The sequence below is a fragment of the Bubalus kerabau genome, chromosome 9 (assembly GCF_029407905.1).
Source record: "Bubalus kerabau isolate K-KA32 ecotype Philippines breed swamp buffalo chromosome 9, PCC_UOA_SB_1v2, whole genome shotgun sequence".
NCBI classification, from domain to species: domain Eukaryota; kingdom Metazoa; phylum Chordata; class Mammalia; order Artiodactyla; family Bovidae; genus Bubalus; species Bubalus kerabau.
In genome coordinates, this window is record NC_073632.1 from 111786818 (window position 1) to 111799137 (window position 12320).

The 12320-nt window shown below is 46.5% G+C and overlaps 1 protein-coding gene across 3 annotated transcripts in view; it reads left to right on the top strand.

Annotated features, from left to right (window-relative positions):
- Positions 1 to 439: 439 nt before the first annotated feature.
- ERMARD (ER membrane associated RNA degradation) overlaps positions 440 to 12320 on the top strand; it is a 29015-nt gene continuing 17134 nt past the window's right edge. For 2 of the 3 annotated variants that reach the window (XM_055536213.1, XM_055536214.1), the window contains exons 1-8: positions 440 to 644; positions 3781 to 3949; positions 5221 to 5360; positions 6250 to 6351; positions 6645 to 6734; positions 9376 to 9473; positions 9908 to 10044; positions 11440 to 11554. In XM_055536213.1, coding sequence (XP_055392188.1) covers positions 570 to 644; positions 3781 to 3949; positions 5221 to 5360; positions 6250 to 6351; positions 6645 to 6734; positions 9376 to 9473; positions 9908 to 10044; positions 11440 to 11554 — 926 coding nt within the window. In that variant the 5' untranslated portion in view covers positions 440 to 569. Of the gene's footprint in view, positions 645 to 3780; positions 3950 to 5220; positions 5361 to 6249; positions 6352 to 6644; positions 6735 to 9375; positions 9474 to 9886; positions 10045 to 11439; positions 11555 to 12320 lie in introns of all 3 variants that reach the window. The other variant, XM_055536212.1, reaches the window with a different exon arrangement.

The window sequence follows — 12320 nt, forward strand, 5'->3', positions numbered from 1 at the left end:
GGCAGAATTATTTTCAATTTAACACTCTCTTTTTCATGTTCTTCAAATACTGAGACTGCTGCTGTTAACAAAAACTCAAAACATCTCATTGTTCTGCTTGGTATATTCAAATATTGTTTTAAGGCACACATATACTGGCTTCTGGTTAGTAAATCTGCCCTCTGGTTTGAGTAATGACATTAAACACACTAAAATTACGCATTTCTGGAAAAAGTTTCTCTCGGGAAACCTGAGCTGAGTAAATCTGAAGAGAACTGAAGCAGCTGTTTTGGTCCACGCAGTGCTCCACGGTCTACATCACAAAGGCCGGCGAGTCCTGCAGCCCAGAGGGCGGCCCGTGCCCCGTCTTCGCACTCACTGCCTCCTTCTCGAACATGCTAGGCCTCCTCTCTTTGCGAGGCGTCACCGGCGGCTGCTGAGGGGCCGGCATTGAGGGCGCCTTCGCGCCCCGACCGCGCTTCTCCATCGCGCCGGCACGCCGGGCCGCCTTCACCTCCGCCCCAACGCCTCCGCCGCTTTCCGCGCGAGACCGGCACTCGCCGGCCGGAAATGCGTCGCGCCAGCCGGAAATGCGCCTCAGGGAGGGGGCGTGGCGTGCGCGCGTCATCCCTCGGCGTCGCGGCGGGAAGCCGGAAGTCATGGAGGTAGCGTCCGGGTAGCGGCATTCCCAGAGCGCACCTGAGTTCGTCCATCAGGCTGCGACGCGGGAGGCACCGTCTTGAGTGCAGCCGGTGTCGCGGCGGAGGAGGGCGGGTCGTGTCCGCCCGAGTGGGCGCCTGCTGGACCTCACTTCCGCTCTCGTGCTCCCTGGTGTCGCCGACCCCGCGTTCGGTGGCTCAGGTCCTGGCTGAAGTCTGCGAGGACGTGCCGTGGGGACCGAGCCTGCGCCCTGCGCGCGAGGGGAAGCTCTGCAGCCGCCACCGCGAAGCCCAGGAGCTGTTCCCAGGACCGCGGGCGGGCACGCGCAGCGCGCCGTGGCTTTTAGGCTTGGTTCTGACTGGCCTTCGCCCCTAAAGGAAGTGTCCTCTAGGTGGTTCCTTGGCGATGTGGGAAGTATGTGTGGTGATCTGGCCTCTGGTTCACACTTGAAAATTAGAATTGTAGTTGACATCTTTAGGCCACTTTGATAACGTAAAACTAAATCAAAGGGTCTCATTAACTGGCTGCCTCAGTGGGGTTGTCTCACAATAAAGATTTTACTTTCCTCTCTCAAGGATTTCAGTGTCAATCGATTATCTGTGACCAGTTTTTAGCACTAGCTACTACTTGTTGAGTGCTGAGTACTGTGTCTCGAGTACTTTTCAAGTATTATCTCTGATTACTGCAACCATAGAAGGCGGTCATGTTTTGCCCCCTTTTACACTGGAAAGTTTCAGGTATGTTAACATTTCCTAGGCAAGAAGTGGAAAAGAGTCTGAGGAAGAATTCAAATTCAGATCATTCTAGCTCTCAAACAAAACTCATTTGCATTATCCCATGCTGCTCTGGCAAGACACTGAAGTGCCAAGGAAGACAGGGAGGGATGCACACACACAAATGCAGGCTTTGGGGCTTCTAGTGGGAGGACAGGCATGTCCCTGAGTGTAACATGCAGAAGAGATATTGTCTTGAGTGGCAGTTAAAGCGTTGCAGCATCTATTATTTGTTGATTTGAGGTTGGATTTTATTTCTTGATTAACAGCAGGGTCTCTTCTTGTCTAAGAGAGTATGAACTTAAAAAGTTAACCTATAAGCCAACTTCTAGAATTGCATGTCTGTTTGTAGGAGTAGAATGTAGCCATTCCCCAAATCTGAAGGTCTTGGAGCCTTAGAGAGGTCCATTTCAACTCAGGGTGAAAGTGTTAATTGCCCAGTCGTATAGGACTCTCTGCGACCCCATGGACTGTAGCCCACCAGGATGCTCTGTCCATGGGATTCTCCAGGCAAGAGTACTGGAGTGGGTTGCCATTCTTTTCTTCAGGGGATCTTCCCAACCCAGGGATTGAACCTGATTCTTTACCCTCTGAGCCACCAACTGGGGGTAGGAGGAGCCAATAATTCATTTAACTTTTGTTTTTCATTTATCGTGTTCCAGCATCTGCTGTGTCCTGGGCATACAGTGTTGTGTAAGACCTGGTCTCTCTGCTCCAGGATCTTACTGTTTGGTTGAGTCTGAGGGACGACTGTGTTGATCCGGTGTCTACAACCAAAAGAGACTTACAACCTCAGATGTGAAATTCAGGGCCCACTTTACTAGTGGAATAGATGAGTTTTTGTGCAGAAATATCATTTCTGCCTGTCTCCTGTCACTCCAGAACTTCAGCTCATTCCTTTAGAATTCAAATGCTTTTTTAAAATGCAAGGAGTCCCTTTTGATGTGAATGTAACCTTTTTGAGTTGTATTTTTGTTTTTGTCCCGAGACAGACCACAGGAGTTTTCACACTATGATCAAGTGTTAACTAGGAATAAAATTGTTAACTAGTTATATGAGGGATAAAGTGAGATCTATGAAAGTGTGGTGGAGACGACAGCTGCAGGAAGCAGTCACTCCAGAGGACTGAAGGAGCTGAGGGAAGTGGTTGGCATTTTAAAGCTTCGACACTTAGAGGAGAGTCCCTGCATGGCTGAAACTCAGGTCTCTGAGGAGGAAATTGTGCTACAGAGCTGCATGGAAGAGCCTGGCAAGTAGGATGCAGAGTTCTGAAGGGAAGTCACCGGATGCATGGTGTGTGTTTCTGGTAGGCCTTCTCGGGTGAAGCTGGTCCTGCAGGTGTTGGAAAGATTGCAGACTGGGATCAGCTGCTGCAGCGGGAGGCACTGCAACCGCAGGGCAGTGCTCAAAGGAGTGGAAATTTCCCAGAAAGGCGCAGGAAGTTGCCAGGCTGCAGGCAGGAGAAGTGAGTGCCCCCTCCATGCTGTCTTGCAGTGTTCCAAGGAAAGTGTGCTGACTGGCTGAGCGGGTGTCAGCCACAGAGGATTGCCGAATATTCCACACAGATCTCTCAGGGAGTACCTCAATTGCTGGGACCTGAAAGCATTGGTTGACTTCAAGGCTGAGAGCGGGAATGAAGCTTCTGGGGACAGGAAGAGTGGACAGGATAGTGGGTGACACTGACGGGGGTGGGGGAACTGAAGCCAACTGGCTTCCAAATGAGGGCGCTGCCGAGACTTACTGATGTTGGAAGATGCACACCCCTTAACACATCTCATAAAGACACCAGGTCCTTTTCAGATCTAGAATATGATCTCTCTGCAGTTATTGGGCGATCTTAGCGTAATGTCAGGAGAATTATGAAGAATTGGTTTTATTTAACGTTTTATGAAAAAGCAGCATGGTTTGCTGCTTTTTACACTATGTAGGGAGTCGGAATTATGCATTTTGCTCCGTTTTAGCATTATTTAATGTTTAATTCATTTAGTAGCTTGATTTTCTATTTTTCTCAGCCCTCATTTAAAAATGCTTCTTTTGATAACTTTGGGATAATTTGTGAATGCTGAAAGGAAATGCACTATCCATAAAATATTCTGAGCTTCTGTAAATTCTTAGGTTAAAAATACTATGTTTAATAAAATAATATCTTTAAACATTTACTTGAAAATATTTGCATAAGTAATCTTTAGTTAATATTTAATCTCAGTGTTTTAATCATATAATTCTTCTGACATCCAGAAAGTGTGTTAACACAGTAACTATTCCTGAGTATATTCTATAAGACATAACAGAGTTTTCCTGTGACTTAAATATATTATAAAGTTAATATTTTCTGTTAAAAGAGTGTGTTTTATGTTTTATGTTTCAGATATTAGTTGGGGAGCCGATTGCCACCTGTCTTTCTCCTTCAGTGTATGACATGATCTGTAAACTTGGGTTTGAAGTCAGAGAAAGTTGCGACATCAGCAGTATTGTAACTCAAAACGGTGAAGTATGCTGGAAGAAAATTACAGACTGCGTGGTTTATACAGAATCAGGTTTGTATTTTGCCTGCAGCCCAAATGCCCGTCAGTACTGTTCTCTTTAAAATGGCTTAACCTGTAAACTTTCCCTTTCTGACCACTGCTTTTTGGGTTAGAAGATGTTATATTAATAGTACAAGCTTAGCTCAAAGAGAAAAAGAATCGGTGTGGAAAGAGAGGGAGTGAGACCAGAGAAGTGCAGGGGAGTGAGGGGAAAGCTGCAGGTGAGGAGGGGGGTTGGAGGCTGTGTGGGCTGAGGGCTCTCGGCCTGCAGTCCCGGTGGAAAAGGGAAGCAGACAGAAGTCATGAGTTAAGGGTATGGGGTGACCAGTGGTATATACAGTTATTTTACATGTCTTCTGGGCATTCTTGTACCTTTTTTCAAGTAGGGATGTGGACTGGAATATTTTAAAATAGTTGTAAAAATTATAAGCAAACATACTCTGGCCCAGCAGTTCCATCCAGGAGCATACAGGACAGGTCCAGTCACGGGTGTGAGTGTGTGCCTGTGGCAAGTGGCTCCTTGCAGCATTCTGTGACAAAGAAGGGAAGAGCGCTGGAAATAGCCAGATGTCAAGCACTATGGGATTGCTCAAACAAATTATGAAGTGTGTGCACAAGGGAACATTATGTGGGGTGGAAGAGAGTAAGGGGGCCCATCTTTCTGGCCCAGAAATCTCTCTGAGCTATATGGCAGAGCAAAACAATAGGGGGAACATGTAATATTTGCTTGTGTATGTATGAATATTTCTAAATACACTCAAGAAATGTATAACATTTCTTGAAATATGAAAGCTGCTATAGGAAGGAGAACTGGTGCCATGAGAGAGACTTTCACCCTTTTATATTTTTGGATTGTGAACCACGTAAATGTTCAGCCAAAACTTACGGAAAAAACCCTCAAACCGAAAATTCATATTATAAATATGTTCCAAAATAATAATAATTATTATAAATTAATGTCATTGGAAATCTAGTCTAATAATGTTACATTAAAAAGTCAGGTTAAAGTATTATATATACAAACTTACATACAGGTAAAGAAATTAAAAAAATATTTTTTGTCTTATTTGCACCTTTCTGTATTTTTCAAACTCTCTGACAGTTTTTCTTTTATTATCAGGTAAACACATATGTGACTTATTTTCCACAACATGAGTATCTTTGTTTTAAGTTCAGTTTAAACTGGTTCTCAATTTTGTGGAAATTTCATCATTGAAGCACTTTGGCAATGTAGGCGTTTTCGTCACACAATGCAGAGCTCACTTGCTTTCTCGCCCTTGCAGCCCAGGGTCTGGACCACCGGGAAAGCGTGCGGCTGCTGGGCCCTTTGTGCCAGGCTGTCCACCTGCATCTGTCGTCTCTGCCCGAGGGGCAGTTTGAAATGCGATACGCACCGGCGCTCCAGTGGACAGGTGTTCCAGAGGTTTGGCTTTTGAATAGCAACAAAGTCTTAGAAATGAAAGACTGCAGATTCCACTTGGAGGCCTTTGCTCCTTGCTGATTTTAAAGGGGTATCCTCTGTCCTCTGGGCCCTGGGCTGTGAGAAGGCTTGAGTGTTGCGAGGGAAAGTTGGAGCTGTTTGCAAAGCCTGAGCTGAGAGACATCCTTTGCCCAAAGGAGGTTTCTGCATGCAGTGTCAGGATCAGGGTTCGGGGAAGTGGTTTGGTGCATGGGTGCTGCTGGTCCCAGGACAGAAAAATTGGACAGCTCCAAAAAAAAAGAAAGACCTTCCAGACTGATCAAAAGATGTTCTTGAGGCATTGGGACGAGGGGACTTGAGGCGGGGACGCTTGGCTTGTTGAGGGTGGCAGAAGGGAGGTGGGGTAGTTCAAGGTTCAAACTAGCCGTTTCCCTTGGCACATTAAATTATTACAGTAGAGCAGTAACTATAAAAATCTAACTCTAAAATACTTGGCTTTCCTCATACAGAGTGGCAGGGCCTTCCCTCTCCCTGTGTAGTAGCTCGCTTAAGTGGCAGGGTGAGCTGCCTTATTTATGTTTTTAAGACGTAATCAAAATGAGATATAAGATTTATGTCAAAGTATTTGACTTTCCAGTTTACAGTTATGCCAAATTTATTGCTTTTAATAACATTTACATAAAGAACTTCCCAAAACCTCCTTAGGTATTCAGATGTTTTTCTTGATTCTTTGTATTTTGTTATATTTATATAAAAAATGTTTGCCTACACCAACACAGTCATTAAAATATGCTAATTAAATCTTTAGAGGTTTGAATTTCATTAATAAAATTGTGACTTTGAGAAATAATGCTTATTGAACATGAATTCTGACGTGTCTTATTCTAAACAGTTATTTCCTGAAATACTTGGCGCCTTGAGGAGTCCTGAATCTCCCAGTGTTTCCCTCAGCCTCATGAAGCTCTCGTCGTGTCTGGAGCGAGCCCTGGGTGATGTGAGTGTGAGGACTCTTTCACTGCTGGCCGCGTAAAGTGTCTGAATGAACAGTAAACTGTTTTGCAGTTTCACTGAGATTTCTAGATTTTAATTATTATTTTCCTGTATAATCACCTGGCACAGATTTTTGAAATATTTTTCTTTTTGAATGATAGTGAGATCAGAAACATCAGTGTCTCCAGTTCTTTCCTCCCCTCATCTGTACAGACACCTGCTTTGTGGGTGATATTTTGGTTAATGTGATTTGGCTCATTGTAATACAGTTGTTACACGAGTTTGTTTGAATTTCAGGTATATTTACTGATTGGGAAGGACTGCCCCTTTCTTTTAAGAGATCTGCTCGCATCTGAGGAACTTGCTCAAGTCTTTGGGCAGCCTGTGGTAAGCCTGTCCAGTTAAAACCGATGGAGGAAAAAGGGCCCAAAACAATCAATGTTAACTCTATTTTTGTTCCTCAAAAATTGATACTATATTAGGAAAAAATTAATTATCTCAGGGATTCAAGCTTACTTTCCTTTCCCACAGACCCTTTCTGCCAAAATTGCCATACTTCCAGCCAAAAGACACACCTCTCTCTTGTCCTGGTGCTAATGTGCTTTGATGATACCCCTGATGTGATGACCTCAGGTGTAGGAGCCTCTGGTGTAAGAGCTTCTGGTGTGACGAGCAGGTGTGGTGCCTCTGGTGTGACGAACCCATTTGATGACCTCATGTGTGGAGCCTCTGGTGTGATGAGCAAGTGTGATAGCCTCAGGTGTGGAGCCTGTGGTGTGATGAGCAGGTGTGATGACCTCAGGTGCAGGAGCCTCTGGTGTGATGAACACATTTGATGACCTCATGTGTGGAGCCTCTGGTGTGATGACGCTGGAGGAATAGCCTCTGATATAGTAACCTCTGGGGGCCAGGCAAATGAGTAATTTGAAGTCTATTGATCTCATTGATTGTGTATTATAATAGTAATTCTAGAAGATATAATACTAACTTATTCAAGAGTAAAATTTTAACCCTTTAAAGAGTTCAGTTCAGTCGCTCAGTCATGTCTGACTTTCTGCAACCCCATGAACTGCAGCACGCCAGGCCTCCCTGTCCATGACCAACTGCCGGAGTTTACCCAAACTCATGTCCATTGAGTCGGTGATGCCATCCAGCCATCTCATCCTCTGTCGTCCCCTTCTCCTCCTGCCCCCAATCCCTCCCAGCCTCAGGGTCTTTTCCAGTGAGTCAACTCTTCACATCAGGTGGCCAAAGTATTGGAGTTTCAGCCTCAGCATCAGTCCTTCCAATGAACACCCAGGACTCATCCCCTTTAGAATAGACTGGTTGGATCTCCTTGCAGTCCAAGGGACTCTCAAGAGTCTTCTCCAACCCCACAGTTCAAAAGCATCAATTCTTCGGCACTCAGCTCTCTTCACAGTCCAACTCTCACATCCATACGTGACCACTGGAAAAACCATAGCCCTAACTAGACGGACCTTTGTTGGCAAAGTAATGTCTCTGCTTTTGAATATTCTATCTAGGTTGGTCATAACTTTCCTTCCAAGGAGTAAGCATCTTTTATTACAATTTTATCATTTAAACAATCAGTATTTTTAACACGTGAGAAAGTATACCTTTTGCAGCTACTGAAAGTTAAGTTGAAAAAAAATTTAGATGCCAGTTTAAAAATGGGTACTTTTTTAAAGTCTTCTCGAGGCCACATGATCATGATTTTTTAAGACCAGTGAGTAACCTTCAGGCAACTGAATAAGTCAGGTCAAGGTGAAGAAGCAAGCCAGGGTGGTGCCCACCAGGAGGACGTTTACAGACGGGACTCACTGAGAAATTGCTGTCAGTGAAGCTTTCCTGTGCTTCCTGGTGGTTCGTTACGCCCTGCCAGCTTAGGGTCATTTCCTTTGGTGGAGCGTGTGGAGTGAAGTACAGACTGCTTGTCGTCACACTGAACTCTTAAATCCCTTGTTTTGCTCTGTCCTCTGTTTTCTGCCTGTGTTGTGCAGTGAGCCTTCTGTCCACCCACAGCCCTTGCAGCTCCCAGGTAATTTTCCTAGATCCTTGGCATATATACTTGTAATTTCCCAGATGGTATGAACAATTAATTTAAAATAATAGTAAATTTGAAGGAAGTAATATTTAATTATTAATGTTGTTATAGTTATTGATATTTAATTAAGTTCATGTTAAAGTATTTTAAGTTAGTGTGAGAGCCAGGACTACTTGGAGTAGCACAGAAGGACTGGCTGTCAGACGTTCTGGTGCTGAGTTAAAACCCCTTGTGTGAGTTCCTGCCCCTGGGGGCATCCAGAACACCTGTCTCCCCTTCCCCCCAAGTCTGCAGGTGAATGAAGCAGCTTCAGTCCTTTTGTGAGTCTCTGGGAGGCTCAACTCCTCTTTCCTGCGACACGGGTCTGAGTCCTCTTAGTCTCTGAGCAGCTTCCGTGTGTTCTGAATCTCCTGTAACGCGTGGTGCTGCACACCCAGAGAATGCTCAGGGAAGGTGTTAGTGTTGGATCTGGACAAGCAGGATCCTTGTACTGGAGGGTCTTCACTTTGTGTTGATGGGTAGGAGGATGGAGCAGGTGAATGGAGAGCTTCACGTCAGACAGGAGGCTGAGCCTCGTTGCTCGGCTGCCTGCCGTGCAGTCTCGTCCATCGTTTGCCATGGAGTTGTTTTATCTACAGACGGGGCCTCTCAACGTGTGGCCTGGAAGCGGTGTGTCCGGGGGGGGGGGGGGGGGTCCCATCCACTTGTGGCCCTGGGGCCTCTGCACCCTTGGTCTCGCCCCTCCCTGCTGTATGCCTCTCACGTGCGTGGCGCGAGTCCAGCATCTCCCTCAGAGGTCGTCCCCAGGGCGAGCGAGTAAGGAATACGAGCAGAGAGCGTCTGACACGAGTGCTCGGCACGCACGGGTTCGTTCCTGTGGTCCTCCGTGCTCTGCACTCGTGGTCCCCTCGGTTCCGGGGAGGAAAGCTCACGTGGTCCCAGCTGGGTTGGCTCCTGAGTAACCCCGTGCCCTGCCCGCCGCAGATGGACGTGCTCAAGGTCTTCGTGGGCTCTCCGCGCGGGCTCAACCTCCGCAACGTCCTGTGGCACGGCTTCGCGGCCCCTCAGGAGGTTCCGCCCAAGTAGGTGTCTGGGGAGGCGTGCGCGCGCTTTCTTCATATGCTGAGAAGTTTGTTTTGTTTTGAATTTCATATCAAGGAAAGATGTGTTTTGAGATAAATAAGAGAGTTTGGGTTCAGGATGTTGAAGACAAAACTGGATGTTAGTGGCCGAATGGCTGCTGTGGCAATCGGGTTAGATTTCACTGACGGACGCTCAGCAGCGGAGGTGGGGACCTGCACGGCTTCCAGTGGGTGGGGTCCTGGGTTTCAGCTCACCGGCTCCTGAGAGGTCACTGGTCCTCTGCACCACTGCACAGCTTCATCCCCACAGCCAGTGGGATTTTCTGAAATTTGGTACTGTTTTGCTTTTTTAATTTTAAACCTTTTTTTACGTAGAGCTTTTCACATGTGTGCTGGGTTCGTGTCTCTGATAGGTGTCTGCTGTTTCCCGCTAGATACTGCTCGATGATGGTGCTGTTAACAGCAGGCCTAGGCCAGCTACTGGCCGGCTTCCTTCAGCAGACGGGCTTCACGTTGGCCCGCCGACCTTTCGTGACTCTTAGGAGCCTAGAGGATTTGATCGTTTTTCCTGGCAAGTACCAACTTCACGTTTTTCTTTGACTCTGTCTTTGTAAAGGTGTTTATAGCGTTATTAAGCAGCACTGAGACTCAAGCTCTGTGAGAGGAATAGTTACTCTCCAGGGGCAACATGTCTTTGAAAGTTGCATGAAGAACCTCTTAAACTTTGCCACATAAATCCTTACCTCTTCACATGGTGCCCCCAGGTTTGGCACCAGGAGTCTGACAATCACGGCTATGTGAATCAGTGTTAATAGTATTGGTGAATAATATTAATAATGTTGATCAATATCAATAATACTAATCAGCATGAACCAGTATTGATAAAACCGGCGTCTGGTGCAGACACGTGGCTTGGGCCATCTGCGGCGCGCCCTCTCGGCTGTCTTGCTCTGCTCTCTCAATGGCGAAGCCAGAAGTGCCGCTGGCGTTAAGTGCTCGCCTGTGCCACTGGGACTTCCCTGCTGGCTCAGTGCGAAGAACCCATCTGCCAGCCCAGGAGACGAGGGTTCAGTCTCTGGGTTGGGAAGATCCCCTGGAAAAGGAAATGGCAGCCCACTCCAGTATTCTTGCCTGGGAAATCCCATGGTCAGAGAAGCCTGGGGCTGCAGTCCACAGGGTCACCAAGAGCTAGGCACAACCTAGCAACTGAACAGCAACAAATATCACCTTTTTTTTTTTTCACGTTGCAGTCTTACCAGGTTAGTGAGGTTGACGACACAGGACTTCAAGAGAACAGATAAACGCTGTGTCTGCTCCAGGCCCATTCCTTTTCCTGTCTGGCGGTAGACATCCCGTGTCTGTACTGGTTGATGTAAACCCTGGTGGGAAGAGTGCACAGCGTCTTGGCCCCAGTGGTCTTAGCCTTTTGGTATCATGGAATCTTTGGTCGTCTGGTGACTGCCAACAGCATATATTTTTTAAGACTTTACTTGTGTAGAGCAGTTTTAAGTGTACAACAGACTCGGGAAGGAGGTGCAGAGGTTCCCCCACCGGTCTCCCTTGTCAGCGTCTCTCACCAGGTGGGACATCGGTTGCCACAGATAGATGAGCCTACATGGACACGGCATGGTCACCTTAAGTCCAGAGTTTACCTTTGGGTTCACTCTTGCTTCCTGTATCTTTGGAAGATGTATTTTCTTGGTCAGTGTGGTCAACCAGTTGCCCCTGAACTCTTCTGCTCACACAGTTGCAGCCTCTGTGTGGGGGCCCAGGGGTCGCCCTGGGCCCCCACATGGTCACCTGCCGCCCTGGCCTCATTCAGGTAGCCTCTCTCTTAGACGGCACACATTGCCCACGGTCCGTCTTCTTAAAGAGGTCGGCCCAGTGGCATCACTCCCTAAGTGTGTTCACACCTTTTTTCCACTGATCAGTGTGATTGTGCTTAAAAATATTGGCTATTTTACAGATGTTACATCTGAGGTGCTTTCAGTATTAGAAGAAGTGATGAAGAAGTCCACGTTTATACTGAAAATCATGTTGCCATATTGGGAAGTTGCATTAACCAAGTTAAAGTCTCACAGGTACCTGCAGTGTGGCTTTACAGAGTGGTCACTGGTGGCCTGGAGGCCAGGCCTTCCTAGAAGCCTCTGCCTCCCGTACTGTGTTGCTGTTGGAGTAAAAGCGAACAGGAGTTGACCCGAGCATAAATTATCTTCCTGTAATTAATTGAAAGGCATCTTGTAATTGTGTTTTAAACATTTTTTTGTTTTTTGGTACAGTTTTATATAGTTAATAATGATAATTATTTTAATTTAATTTTTATTTTAGAAATTAAGAAATCATTTTGGCTGCTCTGCACACCTTGCAGGACCCCAGTTCCCTGATCAGGGATTGAGCCTGGGCCGTGGCTGTAGAAACCCAGGGTCCTAACCACTCGGCCACCAAGGAGCGCCCCAATAGTTACTTTTTTGAATGGACTTACTAATATTTTTCAAGCTCTTACTGTGACTGAAACACGATGTGCAGTGTTAGAGAATCAGGACAGAGGTTGTCAGTTGCCTCTGTTCCCCGGGGAGCAGGCCCCGGGTGTTGGTCTGGGAGGTCAGCGGGCTCCACTTCCCTCCCCGTTACTCTGTCCTGATGCAGACACTTGATTGGAAACCGTGAGAGCCCACCGGCACCCTGGTGTCTGAGTACTTTCTAGATGAAACAAGTTTGGCAGGTATTTGGTGACATTTTATTCTGCTGCAGCTACTAAAAATGTCTCATCATACATTAAAACACCAGAAAACAGTTTTATTGTCACTCATCCGTGAGACCTTGATTCTGCTTCTGTTTCCCATGTTA